Source organism: Coloeus monedula, assembly GCF_965178545.1.
Source record: "Coloeus monedula genome assembly, chromosome: 15".
Taxonomy (NCBI): Eukaryota; Metazoa; Chordata; class Aves; order Passeriformes; family Corvidae; genus Coloeus; species Coloeus monedula.
This window is the reverse complement of record NC_138795.1, coordinates 15,751,007-15,771,435: the sequence shown is the minus strand read 5'-3', so window position 1 is coordinate 15,771,435 and position 20,429 is coordinate 15,751,007. Positions and strand designations below refer to the sequence as shown.

Below are 20,429 nucleotides of genomic sequence, written 5' to 3'. Positions count from 1 at the left end.
AGTGCTGGGGAAATGGTTGGACTTGATGGTCTCAAGGGTCTTTTCCAACCTAAATGTTTCTTTAATTCTATGATTTTAATTAAATGTGAACCATGGGCATGTCTGAATCAAGATCCTTGCGCTGTAAGCCTGTGACAGCCTGCAGAGACCCTGGCAATGTGGGTCTGTGGGGACTATCAGGGTCTCCTGGAACCCAGGGGCATTCCTGGACAGAAAGTAATGGGACTTTGAGCATGTTCTGGACAGTCACCCCCTTTCCCAGCCTGTATCTACCTAGTTTGGCACCCCAGAGGCCATGGGTGACCATGCTGAGGGCTTTGCTGAAGTGAAGGTTCTCCCCACATCCCCACAGCCAGTTTTCTTGCCATTCTGGGTAGCCGGGTCCATCAGGTGTGATGTGAAATCCCTCATGGCTGCCCCTGTCTCACCCTTCAGGTGTTTGGCAGGGATTGCTGGGAGGATTTGCTCCATCATGCTCCCAGGGTCAGAGGTGACATTGAGCAGGCTGTAGTTCACCTCCTCAAAGCTGGGTGTGAGATTTCCTTCTCCCACTCACCAGGAACCTCCTGATAGCTACAACATTCCAAAGAGATCAGAGAGGAACCTTGCCAGGGCATCATCCATCTCCCTCAGCATCCCTGAGTGCATCCCACCTGCTCCTAGGGACTAATCCATCTTCTAATCCATCTTCCCTAATTCATCTTCCTCCAGGATGGGAATACCTCACCACTGCTTGGAACAAGGAACTGGAAATCTCGAGGGCATCACTGGCCACCAAGAGCCTGGCTGCAGGAAGCCCCTGCTGTGTTGCCAGCACCCCTGGGCACTGCTCCCCAAGCTGGCATCTCCTGGAAGTGTGTGGGGTGGGGGCAGTCAGGGCACTGTGAATCACCCTCTGCTAGATGGATTTGAGTCTGTTCTGCCCCTGGCAACCTGCTGAGCTGAATCAATGCCATCTTTGAATCTACTGCCCTTGACAGATAAAATCTCAATAAAGTCTGGTTTCCTTCCTCATTCCAGTTCCACTCAGACCATGTCCTGGCAGATTTGGGGCTTTCCAGGACGTGCAAGCTCATGGATATCGAAACTGGCACAGTCACCAGTGCATGGATTTCCTGTGGGCTGAGATGCCCTGTGTGGCATACTCATGGATGCCCTGTGTGGGAGAGCTCTGGCGCTCTACAGGCTGCCTGCTGCTGCCAGAGCTCCTTTCATTTTCACTTTCCTAGGTGTTGGGATATGTGTAGCTCTACCAGCCCGTACGTCGCCGAGGCTCCGGGTGCGTGTCTGCAGCAGCCTCCGGAAGGAGCCCCAGCTGCCCAGGCGGGAGCGCAGAGCCCGGGAACCACAGCGGGGGAAACCTGGGGCTGGCGGCTGGAAACTGCTCCGGTGAGTGCGGCCAGAGCAGTGACAGCCCTGTGGCTGCGGAGCAGGGCGGGCTGGCATCCATTTAGGAGCGGGGTGGCCAGCCAGGCTCTGTCTTGCCGAGCTCATTTGGGCACAGGGGACAGCCCCGAAGGGGAAGCGCAGGAGAGCCTCCTCAAAGGGTTGTGTGCTTTGGGATGCTCAGTGAGTGCTGGGCGCACGCATCCCCCTGATCTGCTATTATCCGCTCCCACAGTGCTGCTGCGGGTGCTGGGAACGAGCTGCTGCTGACCCCCCATCTCCATCGCAGATGTCCCGGGAGCCGTGGCGGCCGAGGCAGCGCCGTGCCCCGCTGATCCCCGAGGCCCGCGGCGGGCGGGCGCAGCGCGCTGTGTGCGTGCTGCTGGCGCTGTGCGCCGGGGCTCTGCTCCTCGCCGGGGAGTCCCTCGTGCCCACCGCCCGCAGCCTCATCTTCCACTTCGCCACCCTGCAGATCGGGGCGCTGCTCAAGGGCATCTGCTACCTAGCCGAGGAGATCTTCCACCTCCACTCCAGGTGAGCCGGCGGGGCCGGCTGTCTGCGGCTCTCCTGGGACCACCCTGGGGACAAGGGCGTTGCACCCTCCGGGTGTGGTGGGGTTTGCTGCTGGTCGCTGTGCTCACACGTGCCCTCTGTGGCAATGCTGTGCTGTGCCCGGCAGCACACGCTGCCGTCCATCACCCTCCTGTCCTTCTCATCTCTTGCTCCCTCTCCCACCCTCTCCCCCACTCCCACCTGCCCAGCTCCCCCATATGTCCATGGATGTCTCCTCTCTGTGGTAACTCCCCAGTGTGCCCTTTCCCTGGGGAACAGATCTTGGCCCCCAGCCTTTTCCCACCACCCAGTGCTGGAGGGCAGGGGGCTGTTATCTCCCTTTGCTGTCCAGGGTGACATTCCATCTGCTCCCTCTGAGTCCCACGGATGCTGCAAGGGACCCAAGCCCTCTCCTGGCTGGGGGCACTGGGGTGTGCTGGACAGGGTCCCACAGGGCTCTGTAGTGCTCTGGAAGGTGGCACTGGCCAGGAGGTGGGAGCAGCCCTGGGCAGTGCCCTGTGGGCTGCAGAGGGTGGGTGGCCACCAGCCTGATTCCTGTCTCCCTCTCCCATCCAGGCACGGCGGCAGCTTCTGGAAAGCCCTGAGCAGCTGCTTCCCCCCGCGCTGGCACGGGTCCATGCTGCTCATCTGTGGCTCAGCCTATGTGGCTCTCCTCGGTGATGGGCAGCCACTCTGCCTCCACCTCATCTTGGCCAGTCTGTGCCAGCTCCTCGTCCTTGCCCTGCGGCTCCACGTAAGGCTCCCACACCTTCAGCCTGGCCAGCTGCCCAGGGAGCCCGGCATCCCTGAGCAGCCATGGGGGCACATAGCCAGCTCTGCATGGCCTCTGCATGTCCAGCCCACCCAGAGTGAGCCTGGTGGGAAGAGCACTCTCAGCTCAGCCCTGCAGGGCTGATCTCCCTGGCCCTGTGCTGCCAGGAGTGTGGGTAGGAGGGCCAGGCTGCCTCCTAATGAGCACAACCACTCCAGGGGATGGTACGGTCCCCTGACATGAAAAACAGGGGTATTTTAAATCAGTCAGTCAAGCTGGTGCTTGAGGGGAAAGCAGAGCCTGTGTGTTCTCAATTATCAGTGTGGTGTGGGGGCAGAGCCAAGCCCCAGGTGCCACTGCAGCATTGAGAGGGCTCTGCTGTGCCCCAGCGGGGCTGGAAGGGTCACACAGGCTGCAGAAGGTGCTTCTGTCAGGTGCCTGTGGGACTGGACACCCATCTCCACCTAAATGCACACACAGAGCTGGCAGAGACCACTGGGAATCCCACCATCAGGCACTGGGATGTCTCTTCTCCCATGCTGGAAGCACGGGGCGGATGCACAAGTTGCACTGGGACACACAATCCCAGTGGAGGGTGCAGCCAGGGAAATGCCTGGCTCACTCCAGCCCCAGTTCCCCCATCTGTGGGGGCTGTCAGGGGCTCTGCGCTGCTGCCCTGCATGGTGGTGGAAGGGGCTGGTGGGGTTGTTCACTCTCCAGATCTCTTTGGAGTTCTCCAATCCCTGTGGAGAACTGACTGTTGCAGAAGGGCCCAGGTGGGTGGTGTCATCACCTGGGGTGTCTGTCCTTCCTTCCACAGAAGCCCTCAGCAGTGGAGATCTCTGAGATGTCCGAGAGGTCCAAGCAGAACGTTGCTCATGGGCTTGCCTGGTCCTATTATGTTGGGTACCTAAAAATAGTCCTGCCACGTACGTAGCTGTTTCCCTGCATTCTCACGCCTACAGATAGAAATAGCTCCTAATAACAATCCTCCCACTTTTACAGTGTTAGCAGGGAAATGGGAAGCAAGGCAGAATGCAGCTGTACTCACACCAGGCACCTCTGCCCGATGCTCTCTTCCACCAGGGATGAAAAAGTCCATGGAGGAATTCTGCAGAGCCAATCCCAACCTCCTGGCATGCAGGAAGACGTGGAAGCTCCACATCTTGATCCCTCTGAGCTGTGATGTCTATGATGACCTGGAGAAAGCTGACAGCAATATCCAGTATGTGACAGACCTCACTGAAACCACCCTAGCCCGAGCTGGCACCAAAAAGAGGGTGTACAAACACAGCCTCTATGCAATCAGGGATGAAGAAAACCAGGTATGCTGGCTGAGAGCAGCAACATCATCCCCAAAGTCTTGCTGGCCCCAGCAGTGGCTGTAAGGACAGGAGACTGTCCCCTCTCCTATTAGACACTCCCAGCTTTCACCAGGCTTCCACAAGATGGAGAAGTCCTGTTCCAGTACCCCTTCCTGCTGGCTGACTACTCCCAGGCTCAGCTGCAGGGATGATGGGCTTGTTTAACCCCTCCTGGAGCTGATTTAAGTCCAGAAAAGAGTAGAAAACTGAGCAGAAAAAAGCAGATGTGGGCTACAGAACATCACTTCCCAGAGAATGAATGTTTCCTTGTGTTGTGAACAGGTGCTTGAAGATGTCTGTGTGAATCACTATTTGACTCCCCCCTTTCCCCCAGTCACCCCTTTTCCAGGCTGGTGAGCCCCAAATCTCTCCATCTGACATTGCGTTCATCTCCTTCCACATCTCCCGGCAGACTGGCCCTGTCCCTTTCCCTTGGAGGAAGAAACACCCTGGTGCTGTGGATGGAGGCATTGCTCTGCTCCTCACCTGGGTTCCCTGATTTGCCCTTTGGCAGTGGCTGAGCTCTGAGCTGCTGTTCCTAAAGCCCTGCCTGCAGGGACCCCAAGCCTCTCCTGGCCCTGCTCAGGGGGAAGCACAGTCGGCCGCGGGTTCTTCCCGCTGCGCTGCACGCACGGATGCTGTGTTCCCTCTGCCAGGCTCCTGCTGAGTCACTCGTGCTCCCCAGGAGCTCCAGCAGCTCTGAGCCTGGACCTGGCCTTCCAGTAATATCTGCCCCTCAGCTTCCTGCCCAGGCCCTCACAAGTGGCAAGTGATGCAGGGTCCAGCACCAGCACCAGCACCTGCCCCAGGGCACGGCAGTAACTGCCTGCCAAGGCTGGGAACTTCCTGCTTCTCTGCATTTACTTGGGATCATGTCCCTCTTCCTTCTAATTCACTCCTTTAAACTTTCCAGTTTACCCAGTGTAAGACTTACTGGTAACCCTGCTCCTCCTTGGCTTGTTTATGGCTTTATCAGATTTCTCCTTGTTTCTTTGCTCAGCCTCCTTCCAGCTGTGCCTCCACCTTTCCAATGTTTATGTTGTTCTCTGCCCTCCAGCACCCTGTTAGGATGCTCAGACTTAGACTAATGGAATCACAAAATATGCTGGGTTGGAAGAGACCCACAAAGATTATCAAGTCCAACTCCTGGCGCTCCACAGACACCCCAACAATCCCACCCTGTGCCTGGGAGCAGTGTGCAAGTGCTCCTGGAGCTCTGGCAGCCTTGGGGCTGGGACCACTCCCTGGGGAGCCTGGTCAGCGCCTGAGCACCCTCTGGGGGAAGAACCTTTCCCTGATATCGAACCTAAATCCCCCTGACAGAGCTCCAGCCATTCCCTTGGGTCCTGTCCCTGGTCACAGAGAGCAAAGATTGGAGCTGCCCCTCCACTGTCCTTTGTATAGCAAAAAGCCACCAAGAAGGTGTGGTCACAGGGCAGGGGTGTCTCCCTAGGGGAGATGGGGAAAATTCCATGGGGAAAAATCACCCTCCAGGCTGCTCTTGGGAGCACTGACAAAGTCAGTGGCTGGACCCCATGGGCAGATGCAGCTCCCTGAGCCCACCTGGCACAGGGGACACTTGTACCTGTCAGGCCAGCTGCTCTTTCCCTGCTCTGCACGAGGCAGGGGGACACTGGGGCCAGAGCCAGTGTCCCTGTCCCAGTGTTCCAGCACACAGCACCAGTGCAAGGGAGGCCAAGGAGCCGCTGAGAGGTTCTGAGTGCTCTGCCCAGTGCCAGGGTCCCCCAGCAGCCCTTTGCCCAGTCCTCCTGTCCCCACATCTTTTCCTTCCATCCCTGCAGCTCTGGTACTGTGCTGTGGAATATGCCACCCCACTGCAGTCCCTCTACGCCATGTCCCAGGATGAGTGTGCTGCCTTCAGCCGGGAGGAGCGCCTGGAGCAGGCCAAGCTTTTCTACAGGACCTTGGAGGAGATCCTGAAAGGCTCCAAGGAGTGTGCAGATGCCTACCGGCTCATTGCCTACGAGGGTGAGTGAGGGGGAAGGGGTTGGAGTGCCCAGGACAGTGGCTGTGCTCTTCTAGCCCTGAGTGACCTCAGACCAGGGTCTGTACAGAGCACAGCTGATGTCCCCAGTCAGGGGACCACAGTGGCCCCTGCTACCATGGGAGGAACAGAGGGGCTGCCTTCTCACGTGAAATAGGAACATCACTGAGCATGGCATCACCAGCTGGGTGAGGGAGGGGATTGTCTCACTCTGCTCTGGGCTGGGCAGCCTCACCTCCAGTCCTGGGGCAATTCGGGCACCACAATATGAGAAAGATCTACAGCTGTTAGAAAGTGTCCAAAGGAGGGACCTGGGGATGGCGAAGGGTCTGGAGGGGCCACATGAGGAGCAGCTGAGGGCACTCAGCCTGTCCAGCTGGAGCAGAGGAGACTGAGGTCAGACCTCACTGGAGGCTGCAGCTCCTCCCAAGGGGCAGCTCCAATCTCTGCTCCCTGGGACCAGGGACAGGACACAAAGGAACAGCTGGAGCTGTGCCAGGGGGATTTAGTCTGGATATCAGGAAAAGGTTCTTCCCCAGAGGGTGCTCAGGCACTGCCCAGGCTCCCCAGGGAATGGTCCTAGCCCCAAGGCTGCCAAAGCTCCAAGAGCATTTGGACAACGCTCTCAGACACAGTGTCTGTGCAGGGCCAGGAGCTGGACTGGGTGATCCTTGTGGATCTCTTCCAATTCAGGGTATTCCATGATTCCAAGGACTTCTTGCTGTGGGTCTGAGGAGCAGGGAACGTGGTGGCAGCACTGGTTGTCCCAGCTGAAGTCCCCAAGGGGACTTGAGACAAGCTGTCTACTGCAAGAATTAAGTATAACAGCAGGCATCCAGGGGAAGCAGCAGCTCCCCTTGCTGTTGATGTTCCTGGAAGAAGTTGCTGGGGCTGTCAAGCCCTCCCCAGCAGTGGGATGAGTGTGTGCTGGCTCGGTGCCATTCCTGCTGACAGGGGATGGGAGGGAGCGAGGCTTTCCCTCATTCCCATCATCTTTTCACTCCCATCTCCTCACCTCCGCCAGATGAAATCAGCATCTTGCTGTAATGAATGCCGTTTTTTCAGAGGAAACTCAGCACTCTCCCTGATGGGGAGGAGCATTTCCATCCAGTGAGGCACTTCCCATCACAAGCACTACTGGGAATCCAGCACATAGTGCCTGTAATTTTACACTCCTCCCCGCACTTTGTGTTTGAATTGTTTCCCTCTGCTGTGCTGAAAGTGGAAAGTAAAAGCTGTATTTTGACTGTGCAGGAAATTCTGCATATTTTGGGGCATCTCACAGAGAATTTGCTCCCTGCCCAGAGCTCTGCCTCAGGACAACCAGTGAAGGTAGGTTTTGTCTTTCTTCTGTTCCAGAGCCAGAAGAAGCAGAGACCTGCTTCTTGTCCAGAGAGATCATGTGGCACTTGCAGCAGGAGCATCGCGAGGAGATCACCATGCTTGAGGGGAACCACCTGCACACCCCGTCCATGGCCCTGGACTCAGCAGAGCTCAACCTCCAGATCAGTGTGTCAGACCTGCCACAGCCACTGCGCACTGACGGCTTCTAGCACAGCCCCTCACCACCCCTCGGGGCTCCAGTCACCCTTCCCCAACCCCCTTCCTCTTTGGAGCACATACTGTCCATGGCAGCGACCCCCAGCTCCCAGACAAACCTCCTGTGCATCAAAGTTACTGGAGCAGCTGACTCAGCCCACAGCCTTGTGACACGCTTCCCATTTTTTTTCTTATGTACAAGCTCATATATTCTTCTGTGGGTGTATTGGTTTTTTATCTGCTTTGATTTGTGTCATATAAAGCACTTTCCTCTGGGACCAGCTGCAGTATCCTAAATCTTGGGCACAATGTGCAGTCTGCCCCATGTGGGATAGGAAAAGGTTTTTCCCTCAGAGGATGGTGGGACACTGACTGGCTCTAAGGCTGCCAGAGCTCCAGGAGCGCTTGGATGATGTTCTCAGGGACAGGGTGGGATTGCTGGGGTGTCTTGGCAGGGCCAGGAGTTGGACTGGATGATCCTTGTGGGTCCCTTCCAACCCAGGATATTCCATGATTCTGGAATCATGGTGTGGTGTTGGATGGGGCTTTGGAAATCCCAGCCACAAGTGTGCCTGTGTGTGCTGGGACAAACACAGCCAGCCCACATGGCCTGACTCATGGGGCAGCTTCTGCAGGCACAGGGAGCATGTGCAGGACTTCCAGGGGAACTTCCAGCCTGAGGGGAAGTGTTGGTGGCAGAGCAGGCTCACCCGGGATGGGGAGATGCCGATGGAAAGGGCTGGGCGGGTGCAGGCTGGAGCTGCAACAACAGCCCTGCTCCTGCCCTTGGCTGCCCAGCTCCTTTTAGAATCATGGAACCCTGGAATCACTAAGGCTGGAAAAGCCCTCTAAGGTCATCGAATCCAACCATTAACCCAGCACTGCCAAGGCCACCACTAACCCGTGTCCACAGGTGCCACATCCATGCGTTTTTTAACATTTCCAGGGGACAGTGACTGCCCTGCACAGCCCATTCCAATGCCTGACAATGATTTCTGTGAATAAGTTCTTTCTGATGTCCAAACTGAACCTTCCCTGGAGCAGTTTGAGGCCATTTCCTCCATTGTTGTCCCTTGTTCCCCAGGAGCAGAGCCCCACCTGGCTGTCAAGGAGTTGTAGAGAGGGAGACAGTCCCGCCTGAGCCTCCTTCTCCCCAGGCTAAGCCTCCCCTCAGCTCCCTCAGCTGTTCCTCATCTTGTGCTCCAGACCTTTCCCCAGCTCCATTCTTCTCTGGACACACTCCAGCCCCTCGATGTCTTTCTTGTGAGGGGCCCAGAACTGAAAACAGAATTCCAGGTGCCTCACCTGGGCTATATATGCACCTTTCCTGCATGTGGGAGAACATGGTGGGAGATCTCTCCCCAGCTCCAGCCCCAAGAGCTTTCAGGGGAGATTTGGCTGCATGTTGGTCCTGCTGGGGCTGGGAACTGGAACCCATTTCAGGATGCAGTAAAACCTTAATCTGCAGCCTAATCTCTGGGTACTGCATCTGTGCAAAAATGGCAGATGAAAGGGCTGTGAAGCGAGGGTTGGGACAGCAAAGGCCACTGCAAAGAGCCAGCTGGTTTGCAGAGGTATCAGGAATCTTTGCCAAGGCCTCCGGGATGTGCCAGGTGCCTGGTGCTGGACTGACTGGAGAGGGAAGACAGCAGGTGAGGGACCTCCTGGTCAGAGACACCCTGGGTGCGGGGAGCAGAGCGGGGATCTGGCCCTGGGGTGTGGGCAGAACATGGGTCCTGGTCACCTGAGCAGCGTTCCCAAGGGCACAGAGCAAATGCTGGCTGTGGGCACCTGCTGAGATGCAAAGGAAATGCAGGGCTGAGCTCAGCAACACGGGAACAGCCAGCAGCAGCTGTGTGAGCAGCAAAGCCACTGCAGTCCCCGAGGGCTCTCCAAACCCATCCTTGTGGGACACAACTCTGTGTCCTCCTTGATGCCCTGCTCCCTTCTCATGTGGAAGCTTCTTATCTCACCCATCACTGCAGCCAGGCTGGGCTGGCGATGCTGATAAGCTCAGGCCCTATTAGCAGGGGACAGGTTGAAAGACAGGCACAAGCCCAGAGGAAATCTGACAGCACAACCTTGTTCCAGCAGCAGCCGTGCTGCCAGCCAAAGGCTCAGCTCCTGCCACTGCTCAAGGGCACAGCTGGGGCCAAGGTGAAAGCCTTTGCTGGCAGCGGGAATCAGAGGCAGGGCTGGATCAGAGGCAGGAAAATCAAACCTCAGAAGTGGCAGCTCGCTGCTAAACTGGCAAACACAGGATAACCAGTTTCCCCTTGAGCTTTCCAACAGCACAAATAGCTCAGTTTTAGTGCTAATCACAGCATCCCACAGCAGCTCTGACTCAGACTCAGGACTTTCCAGCTTGGAGGCAGACTTGTCCTGATCCATGGGGAGCAGCAATGCACCACACCTCAGCAAGGTGAGCCGAGCAGGTCCAGGGGCCACCACAATCCAGCGGGTCCCAGGCGGAGCAGGGAAGGAGGTTCACAGCCTGGATCCTGCTGAGCAAGGCACAGGATGGCTGCATCCTCCCTCCAGCCAGGGCTGGGGACAGGGCTTCTCCCAGCCCTTCCTCACATCCCAGCTGTTTTCCCACCAGAAATCCCAGGAACCACCTGCAGTGACCCATTCGTGCTGCTCCACACAGCACAGAGCCTTGGTGTGTAACCCTGGGGGGCTGTGGGGTGAGTTCCCTCACAGACCCTCTGCAGGGCAGGTACCATGACCTAGAAAAACTGATCTTCATGGAATCCCAGAATGGGTTGGGTTGGAAGGGACCTTAAAGCTCATCTCATTCCACCCCCTGCCATGGGCAGGGACACCTCCCACTGTCCCAGGCTGCTCCAAGCCCTGTCCAACCTGGCCTCGGACACTTCCAGGGATGGGGCAGCCACAGCTGCTCTGGGCACCCTGTGCCAGGGCCTCATCACCGTCCCAGGGAAGAATTCCTTCCCAATATCCAATATAAACCTACTCTCTGCCATGCTGTCCTGCAGAAAGTGCTGGTGAGGCTGCTGATGGGTTCACCTCTCTGGAGGTGAGAGCAGTGACTGATCATAGGGATCTGCTGCCCTCACATGCTTTTTACCAATACCCAAATTTTCCCAATCAGCCTTGCACTAAGTGGCATTTTCCAGGTGTTGTGATTGTTCCAAGAAAGGTCCTTGCACTCACTCACATAGCCTTATTTTATTTTATTTTTATTTTATTTTATTTCATTTTTACCTTTCATGAAGTAAAAATCCTGCTTGAAAAGTGGCTGGTTTGAGGTGGCTGAGGAAAATGTCAGGTTCACTAAGTCCACACCTGCCTCTGGATAAAGTTTGGAATCCTGCAAAGCAAGGAAACAGCAGCTCAGCACTCAGCCATCAGCAACGTTTGGCGTTAAACTGGCTATTAATATTAATAACGATATTAATGCTTCTTCTTTGGGCTGCACCTGCCACTGCCTCTTGAGTCCCTTTCCTTTCCTCTTCCCAGTGCTCAGTGGAAGCAGTGTAATATACGCTGGGAATGTATCTAAATTAACTTGGAGAGCAGCAGCCTGACAGCCCAGAAGGCTTCACGGAGCTGCCTCTGTGCCAGCGTAGCACCCACAAGAATAACACATACATAACCCCCAGCATCACAGGTTTTAATTAAATTGTGCCAAGCACCTGAAACCAACATTTCCCACAGTTCCTCAGCCTTGCCTGCAGTTCTGCAGTGCCTGTTTTCCAAGCTGGAAATGCTGCAGTCCGGGTCTCCTTGGCCCCTCCCGTGGCTGTGTCAGCTGGAGCGTGGCCCCAGCACAGTTCTGTGGGGCTTTGGGCTCACACAGAGGTGGGACAGCCCCAGGTTGTGCCAGGAACTGAATATTCAGGAAAATTTCTCCACTGAAAGTGTGGTCAAGCACTGTGACAGACTGCCCGGGGCAGTGCTGGAGTCACCGTCCCTGGAACTGTTCAAAAACGTGTGCGTGTGGCTCTCGGGAGCTGGGACCTGTTTAACGTTTTAATGTTTTTTTTGGCTTGGCAGGGCTGTGTTGATGGTTGGACTCGATGATCAGAGAATCATTTCGGTTGGAAAAAAACTGCAAGATCATTTCTGTTCTTCTCTTAATTTTGTTCTCGAATTTCTGGGAGTGTATGTGGAAATTCCTCCCTGGAGCTGAGGAGCGCCCATCAGTGACTCCTCGAGGCTGAGTGAGAGATTTGCCCCGGGCATTGAGATGGGTGAGGAGCATCAGTGTCTGCTCAGTAATTACTTTACTACCTTTAGTATCATTTAATATCAGTATTGCTTCAAAAATATTGTGCTGCTCTAGTAGCTGGAACTACCTACACTGTGCAGTAAATAATTAAGATCTTTTAGCCTAATCATTATAATCATTAATTTAAATATTTATACAAATATTTTGGGGTTACCATCCTTAATCCTGAAGGACAAAGTCATATAAAGGCTCAATTGCACTGCTTTAGACGTAAACCCTTGGCCAAGCCTGGGACTGGATCAGACTCCTCACGGAGGAAGAGCCCTGGGAAGCTGCGGAGCTTGGGACCCCCATCCATCCTGTCCCCACGGGCGGGAAGGTGGCTGGGCTCTGGCAGTCCTGACGGCACTGAGGGGCGCCCATGAGCTCCGTCAGCGTGGCCCGGAGCGGCCCCGGAGGCGGCGCGGCGCAGCCCACACCGCGCTAAAGCCTCAAGGGGAGCCACCGCCCCCCCAAGATGGCGCCGGACGGGCGGTGTGAGGGAGCAGGGGGCTGTCACGTGACTCCGCCCCACCCAATCAGCGTCTGGCGTGGCCTCCGTGGCGGGAAGGGGAGCGCGGGAGGAGGCGCTGCTTCCATGACAACCAATCAGCGGCGCCTTGGGGGCGGGGCTAAAGGGGCGGTGTCACGTGCATCCCCGCCAGCCAATCAGCGGCGGGCGGCGGCGGCGCCAAGATGGCGGACGATAAGGTGAGCGGGGAGGGCCGGGGCTGAGGGGCCGCCGGGGCTGTGGGGAGGCCGCGCCGGTTCCTCCCGCGGAGGGCGGGGATCACCTCCGTGTCTCCCGCAGGACTCGCTGCCTAAGCTGAAGGATCTCGCCTTCCTGAAGGGGCAGTTGGAGAGCCTGCAGCGCAGGGTGGAGGACGAGGTGCAGGCCGGCGTGGGGCAGGTAACGCGGAGCTCGGGGCGGGTCGCCCGCCGCCTCTAAGAGGGACTGGTGGGGGAAAAAACAAATCCTAGGGAAAAAACAGCCCACAACTCACCCCTGGGGCACGTCCTGTGTCGCCCCCTCCCCGGTCCCGCCCGGCCGTGCCTTACTGTGCTCTCCCCTCAGGACGGGTCCCTGCTGGCATCGCCCTTACTCAAAGGCTTTCTGGCGGGATACCTGGTAGCCAAGCTCCGCTTCTCCGCTGTCCTGGGCTTCGTGGTCGGCACCTGCACGGGGATTTACGCCGCCCAGAACTACGCCGTGCCCAACGTTGAGAAGACGATTCGTGACTATGTGAATTCACTGAAAAAAGGTCGGGACTAGCGAGGAGGAGGCCGGAGGCAGCACGGACTGCAGGAACGGTGCTCCTTAGGTAGCAGGCACAGAGCACTCCCAGGGCTTTGGGAGGCACATCACCTGCACTCTTCTTTTCCCTGGAAGAGGGCTTTGCACCACACCACTGCGGCACGTCAGGGGGCTGGTGATGGGTGTTTGTTCGGCACCATGGCAGCAGTGATCACTGCCCTAACCCACAGCAGCTTGAGAGCACTGAGGGGCTGCCGGCTGCCTTTTCCCCTCACCTTTCCCTGTGCCCCTGCAGACTGAGGGGCTGCTGTGCCCTGTCACCTGTGTGCCCTGTAACCCTTGTGCCCTGCCACCCAGTCCACACTGTGCCCTGGGAATGTGCTTTGTGTGGCTTCTCAGGAAGGCTTGTAGTTCTCCTAACAAGAGACGGCACCCTGCTCTCCTGCTGCATCACAAATGTTGCAGGGAACATCCTGCTTGAACTACGCTCATTAAATTCTTGGTATTTGGTCTCTTCAGTGTTGCAGGGTGAGAGTCTGTCTGGCCTCCCTACACTGGTAGCAGCTCACTCGTGCTGGCTCTCTCCCGGAAATGGGGATGTTTGGGAATGCTGCTGGCTCTGCCAACAGGCTGCTCCAGAGGGGGCTGTGGGCACTGATGCTGCTGCTGTCTGTGGCCATCTATGGCTCCCATGCCCCCCTCCTGACCCTCTGCAAGGTGGATGGCGCCATCCCCTTCAGTTCCACGTCCATGGTGGTCCTCGTGGAGCTGACCAAGCTGATGCTGTCCCTCCTGTTCCTGCTGGCCAGGGCGCGGGAGCCGCTGGGAGCGGCGGTGTCCTGGCGTCACGCCGTGCCCTTCGCCCTCTCGGCCCTGCTCTACGCTGCCAACAACAACCTGGTGGTGCACATGCAGCTCTTCATGGACCCCAGCACCTTCCAGGTGCTCAGTAACCTGAAGATCGTCAGCACGGCGCTGCTCTACAGCCTCCTGCTGCGCCGGCGCCTGGGCCCGCGCCGCTGGCTGGCCCTGCTGCTGCTGCTGGCTGCCGGTGTCACCTACAGCTGTGGGGGGCTGCGGGGGCCCAGTGACCCCGGTGGGATGCACCTGCACGTCACACCCGTGGGGCTGCTGCTGCTCTCCGTGTACTGCCTCATCTCCGGCCTGTCTGCTGTCTACACCGAAGCCATCCTGAAAACCCAGGCGCTGCCTCTCAGCCTCCAGAACATCTTCCTGTACTTTTTTGGGGTCCTGCTGAACCTGATGGGCTCCCTGTGGAGTACCACGGAGGGCAGGTTCCTGGAGGGCTTCTCTCTATGGGTGCTGCTGGTCGTGTTCAGCCAGGCTCTGAATGGCCTCATCATGTCCATGGTGATGAAGCACAGCAGCAACATCACCAGGCTCTTCATCATCTCCTGCTCCATCCTGGTCAACGCCCTCCTCTCTGTTGTCCTCTTCAACCTGCAGCTCACCCTCCTCTTCTTCGTGGCCGTGGTGTGCATCGGCCTGGCTGTGCACCTGTACTACGGAGTCACATAGCCACTGCCTCCCTCCCACGTGTCTGGGCAGCCCAGTCCTTCCTCAGGGCTGGAATCATTCCTGGTGGGCACCTGCACAGCTCCAAGGACCCCCCCAAGGAGGAGTGCTGAGGGGGAAAGCACCCTGTCCCTGCTTCCATGGAGAAACTGGGCCCTGCTCCAGCCCAGACAGCCTCTGTGCCATGGGGTTCCCATGGGATCAGGCATGCCCAGCCTTAGCAGGGGTCCTGATTCCCATGTGCATGTCTCATAGTCTCAAGATGTGCCAGGGGAGGTTCAGACTGAGGAGTAATTTCTTCACAGAAGGGGTGATTAAACACTGGAAGGGGCTGCCCAGGAAGGTGGTGGAATCACCATTGCTGGAAGTGTTTAAGGAAGGACTGGATGTGGCACTTAATGCCATAGTCTAGTTGACAGGGTGATGTTGGCTTACAGGCTGGACTTGATTTCAGAGGTCTTTTTGCACCTAAATGATTCTGGGACTCTGTGTCCCATGTCCTCAAGCTGCTTCCCCACACCACAGTGGCCTGGGAATGCTCGGCAGTAACTGGTCCTGCCACACCTCCTGCCAGCCCAGCATGGGCCTGGTGCCGTTTCAGCTCCCATGGATGCTGCTTGATCCCTACCATTCCTGGTGCTGCTTCCCTGGGCCTCTCCCACCTCCACATTGTTCCAGCCTAGCCCCTGGCTGGAGCCCTGCTGTCCTCAGGCTAGTTTCCCCTCCTGGGCACAGTGTCTCTCCAGAGCAGACAGGGGCTGGGGCATCTGGGAACTTTCATCTGCTCCCAAAAGGGGGATGCCCCCCAAATTTGTACCAAGTTCCTGGCAGGCAGAGGCCACCTGGGGTATTAAAGCTGTGGTTCAGCAGCATCTGTGTGTCTGTCCTGTGTCTGCCCTCCCTGTGGGATGGTGTCTGTGCCCCTTGGGACAGGTTTGGGGGCCAGGGGTGTGTCTGAGCCTGACAACACTCATGAGTGAGGGGGACTCACTTTATTCCATGTGGCCACAGCTGGGGACTGCCAGCCTTCCCGCCACTGTGCTCCCACAGGCAGGTTCCCAGCACAGAGCAGGGTTTTCCCTCCCTGGGCCAGGTTTCCCTAGGGAGCAGCAGCCAGAGCGGGCAGAAGGGAGGCTGTGCCTGGGATAACTCGTGACTGGGGCTGGCCAGTCTCCCGGTATCACTGGTGGCTCAGTGCAGGGAGGGGTCTGCAGGGACCCCGTCCTGCCAGACCAGCTGTCCCCATGCCCTTGACATGGCTCAGGGGCTCTGTGTGGTGGCATCAGCCGTGCCTGCCCGTCGGGTGTCCCGCAGGTGCTGGTTGTTCTCGGCGATTTCCACCGCATCCCGGAGCACCTCCTGCAGCAGCGCCCGGTGCCGGCGCTCCAGGGCCTCCCGCTGCTCCTCTGCCAGGCGCTGCTGGTCCCGGAGCACCTGCAGGATACCCAAGGTGGTGTGGCAGAGCCCTGGCACAGCCGGAAGGGGTGTCCCCAGCCCTGTGTGCCCACCTGCAGCAGGTGCTGCCTGCAGGTCTGCATCTCCTGGTGGTGATTCCGCAGCAGGGCCTCCAGATCCCACTCGGCCGCCTCCCGCTCCCGCAGTGCTGCCTCCAGGCTCAGGCCCAGCGCGGTCACCTCCCGTTGCCAGCGCTCTGTGTCCCACTGTGGGGGCAGGGACAAGGTCAGGGCAGCTCCAGGCTGTCCCTGCTCCCTTGGGCTGTGCCAAGGTAGGAGGAGAGGCTGGAGCTCTCAGTGCTGGGCTCTGCCTGTGCCCACCTCTCCGCTGTGCTCCTGGGCTGGCACGGTGCTGGTCCCCAGCTCTTGCTGGAGCTGCCGGCAGTGCTGAGCCCGCAGCCGCTGCCGCTGTGCCCTGGCCAGGGCGTGCTGGACCTCTGGGGGTGGGCACGGCTGGCACTGGCTTCCTGCCTGGCAGACAGCAGAGCGGGCTCGGATGGCACCAGGACCCAGTGCTGGCAGCGCAGAGCTGGCCCTGCACAGGGACCCTGTGGGCTCCCACTCACGCTGTCACTCCTGGGCTGTGGCTGTGGCATTTCGCTCTGGGATGGCTCCTCAAGCAGCCCCTGCCCTGCGCTGGCCAGAGCTTGGCTGTCCCCTCCCTGGCTTCTCCTGCTGTCACCCTGTCCTGCTGTGTGGGGACAGGGGAGGAGGATGAGTGTGACGTGGGGGGCTGAAGAAGGACATTCAGATGGAGAGTGAGGCCTTTCCCACCCTGTAAAGCCGTGCTCCGTGCCCACATTTTCTCCACCCAGGCATGGGATGCGTGCCTGGCCCCATGCTCTGGCCCTGCTGGCTCCAGGCTGGCACTGGTCAGGGGTGTCTGGGTCCCAGGCTGCTGGCTTGGTGCTGTATTCCCTGCAGAGACCTGGTCCTGTGAGAGAAGGAGGAGATGTTACAGGGACACAGCCGGGCTTCTCCTGGACTTGGACTATCCCTGGATGAGGGGGCCTGGCCGGACCTCTGCCCACCTTGGTACTGGGCTGGTGCATCTCTCTTGTGCCAAGCACCTCGGCTGCTGCCTGCTTTTTCTCCCACCTCTGACTCTTCAGCACCTGGAAAAGGGGAACTGGAGGTCCTTTTTGGGGTGTTTCAGACCTCCAGGCCTGGCATGGCTCCAGGGACACATCTCACCCCTGGGGCAGCTTCAGGCCCTGCCCTCTGTGCGGGACAAGGGTCTTGACACCAGGATGGGTCAGGAGCCTGGACCTTCCCCAGCCCAGGGAATGAGTGCCATCCTGGTCCCACGTGGATCCAGGGGCATTCCCCACCTGCAGCTCCTGCAGGGCCCTCTGCAGCTGGGCCACAGCTGTCTTCTGCTCAGGCAGGCCGGCTGCAGCCAGCAGCTCCATCCGCAGCCCTCGGATCTCCCTCTGGCGTGCCGCGATCTCCTCCGCAGGGTCCCACAGTGTGGTAGAGATGGTCTTGGCCAGCCCCTTCACCCTCTCAGCCAGTCCCAGGGCTCCCAGGATCTCCTCTCTGGAGGTGTCTGGGAGAACAGCGAGCCCTGGGCAGGGGCCGGGGGGGGTCACCAGCACAGGGCTCCCAATGCGATGGAGATGAGGGGAGCTGGTGTCCCGCCTGCAGTGACTGCAGGTGTCCCCAGGCAGCAGCCAGGGACCCAGTGCCAGGTGTGGGGCAGAATGGGGGGAATCCTCAGGGAGGGGGCAGGTGCAGTGTGTCCCAGTCCCAGGGGCTACCTCGCAGCGACACACACAGCAGCAGGAAGGTCAGGCTGTTCCCCTCCAGCAGCCGCTCCATGATCCACGGCAGGCAGACAGCATCAGGTTCCCTGCACTCCCTGCACATGGGGAGACACACCCCAGGAGAGTGGTGCAGTGCCAGGCAGGCTGAGCCCCGACCCACAGGAGCCCAAGCATGGGTTGGCCACACATGTCCCCAAGCCCATGGAGTGGTGACACCCCCTTGCCTCCCAGCACGGGCTCCCACTGGGGCGTCCCTCCTGCTTCACCCCCAGGTGTGGAATTCCCTGACCCACAGCAGGCACTCAGGCGTGCCGGAGCGGGGACACGGCTCAGCCCCAGTACGTACAGCCTGGGGCAGGGCCCGGTGGCCCCTGGGGACACCAGGATCCTGAGGGCCGAGCGCTGGCGCCTGCCACCCTCCAGCTCCTGCTCCACGGTGAGAGTGAAGAGGCTGCCGGCCCTGGGGAGAGGCCAGTGCAGGAGCTGCAGTGGAGCCAGCCCCAGCACCCCATGGCCCAGTCCTTCCCAGCCTGCAGCATCTGGGCCAAATCCCTCACCCCTGCACAGCTGAGCGCCCATCTGTGAGGGGCTGCTGAGCACACCCCTGGAACAGCGCCGGGAGGGCACCCAGCCCCCTGGCATAGGCACTGATGGCAGCCTGGGCATCGGGCACGGCCATTTCTGTTGCCTCCTCCACCATCCTGGAAGCAGAGGGAGACAAGAGCAAGCGAGGAGGGTCACCTCCATTCATATCTACCTCCTGGACTTGCTGAGGAACACCCCTGGCCATGCTGTGGCTGGGCACCATGCTCCCTGCCCAGCCCCACTCCTGATGTTGGGGTACCAGCCCCCAGGAGCAGCTGCTCAGCCATGGGGCATCAGGTACCTACAGGCCCAGGGGTGCCACATCCATCACTTGCAGGGCTCGGCCATCAGGATGGAGCAGGTCCCAGGCTTTGTCGTGGGTGCTGACCTGGAATGAGGGGGCTGCATTAGGCAGGGGGGCAGGAAGAGGGGTCTGCTGGCATCCCACACTCACCAGAGGCCTGGACTGCTTGTGGCCATGCACAGGTGAGGGCTGAGAAAGGCTGATTTTGGGGTAACTCCCAGCTTTTCCAGCCCTGGCACCAGGGAAGGGCAGAGACCCGGGAACACCCAAGCCCTGTGTGGAGCTTATCAGGTCCCCAGCAGCATCCCAGAGCCAAAGGGCAGGACCCAGCCCAGTGGCAGGAGCTGGCATCACTCCTGTGCCAATCAAGGCCACACTGGAGGGGCCTTCAGGCCACAGGGAACAGTGACTGGCCTGGAAAGCCCAGCTGTGATGTGAGCAGGAAGGGGTTAGAGGGCTCCCCTGTTCCCACCGTGCTGCTGGAGCCTGGGAGATGCTCTGTGGGCAGCCAAGGCTTCCCACATCTGGGAAGTCCTGGAAAGAGGTGAGAACACCTGGGATCCAAAGGTCTCCAGTCCCTGGTGACCATCTGGATGAGGGGGCTGGGTGCCAGAACGGGGCAATATGTGCCCTTGGCACAGCAGGGTCCAGGCAGTGGCAGAGAGGGAATGGGACCCTCATCCCAGGACATCCTGCCCTGCTCCTGCCCTACCTGGACCAGACTGACTGTCTGCAGGCTCTGTGTGTCATCCCCCAAGGCCTCCAGTTCCTGGAAGATGGTGTCAATCACCTGTGGACAAGCTGGGAGCTGTTGGTTCCTGGGACCCATGGGTGGGCCTCACCCTGGCCCTGGTGAGATCAGGGTCCGTTGGGTGACCCAGGAGCCCAGCACTGCACAGTTGTGCTGTCACCTGTCCCTGCCACCTCTCCCCTGTGCCCTCACCTGCCAGATGACACTCTGGAAGGGCAAATGTGTCCCAGGGCCATGGGGGTCCCACAGCAGCAGGGACACGCTGTAGCCAAGGGGAACCAGGGCCAGCTGGGGTCTTACCAGCTCCAGGACCTTCTCCTGGTAGGAGAGACATATCCAGCAGAGCAGGGTCAGCATGGCACAGCCAGCATGGCACAGCCAGCATGGCACAGCCACGGCAGCCACAGCATGGCACGGACAGCATGGCGCAGGTGGCCCTGGCTCACAAGGCTGGGGATGGGGTACTACCCAGAGAAGGACTTGGGGCCCACGGTACCTGTCCTGCATCCAAGTGGAAGATGCCATCGACAGTCAGGCAGCTCTCCTGGTGTGAGGAAGGGGGATATTGTTCAGCTTTCCCCTATCCCAGCACGACCAGTGCAGGGCAAAGGAGGGACTGGGCACGCTGGGATGGAGATGGCAGGGGTGGCACAGAGGGCCTGGCATGGGCAGGGGTGAGGGGAGACCCCCCTCCCTTCCCCTGCTCTCTGGGAAGCCCCAGGAGTCCCCTACAAGGGAGGGGCCCATAGGGGTGTAGGGCAGGATCAGCCCAAGAGCTCAGCTCCTCTCAGGGTCCCAGGCATGGCAGGCGGTGGGACAGAGCCTCTGCTCCCACCTGGTTCCCCAGGGACCCTCGTGCCCTGGATGTCCCTGCCCTGCAGCTCTCACCTGAGGCTCCTTCCCAGCAAAGAGGAGCTGTAGGAGGT

General features: G+C 59.1%; 3 protein-coding genes across 3 annotated transcripts; all 3 read left to right on the top strand.

The window, feature by feature from the left end:
* Positions 1 to 1,675: 1,675 nt before the first annotated feature.
* On the top strand, positions 1,676 to 7,632 carry STING1 (stimulator of interferon response cGAMP interactor 1; the record flags this gene model as incomplete). The annotated part of the gene is made up of 6 exons (XM_082291771.1): positions 1,676 to 1,920; positions 2,515 to 2,692; positions 3,531 to 3,639; positions 3,797 to 4,035; positions 5,877 to 6,063; positions 7,439 to 7,632. 6 exons carry the CDS (start codon positions 1,676 to 1,678, stop codon positions 7,630 to 7,632), a joined length of 1,152 nt encoding a protein of 383 aa, XP_082147897.1.
* A 4,904-nt stretch (positions 7,633 to 12,536) lies between these two features.
* LOC309578558 (SLC35A4 upstream microprotein) lies at positions 12,537 to 13,621 on the top strand. The gene is made up of 3 exons (XM_082291281.1): positions 12,537 to 12,563; positions 12,664 to 12,762; positions 12,928 to 13,621. The coding sequence occupies exons 1-3, from the start codon at positions 12,549 to 12,551 to the stop codon at positions 13,123 to 13,125; spliced, it is 312 nt and encodes a 103-aa protein (XP_082147407.1). The 5' UTR covers positions 12,537 to 12,548; the 3' UTR covers positions 13,126 to 13,621.
* A 77-nt stretch (positions 13,622 to 13,698) lies between these two features.
* On the top strand, positions 13,699 to 15,482 carry SLC35A4 (solute carrier family 35 member A4; the record flags this gene model as incomplete). Its single annotated transcript, XM_082291280.1, has 1 exon — positions 13,699 to 15,482. The coding sequence occupies one exon, from the start codon at positions 13,699 to 13,701 to the stop codon at positions 14,644 to 14,646; it is 948 nt and encodes a 315-aa protein (XP_082147406.1). The 3' UTR covers positions 14,647 to 15,482.
* Between the last annotated feature and the right edge of the window lie 4,947 nt (positions 15,483 to 20,429).

Bases quoted from the DNA above. Each gene is read 5' to 3' on its own strand.
- LOC309578558 (XM_082291281.1), top strand. The intron at 12,763-12,927 runs GTAACGCGGAGC...CTCTCCCCTCAG, and splicing joins TGCAGGCCGGCGTGGGGCAG to GACGGGTCCCTGCTGGCATC.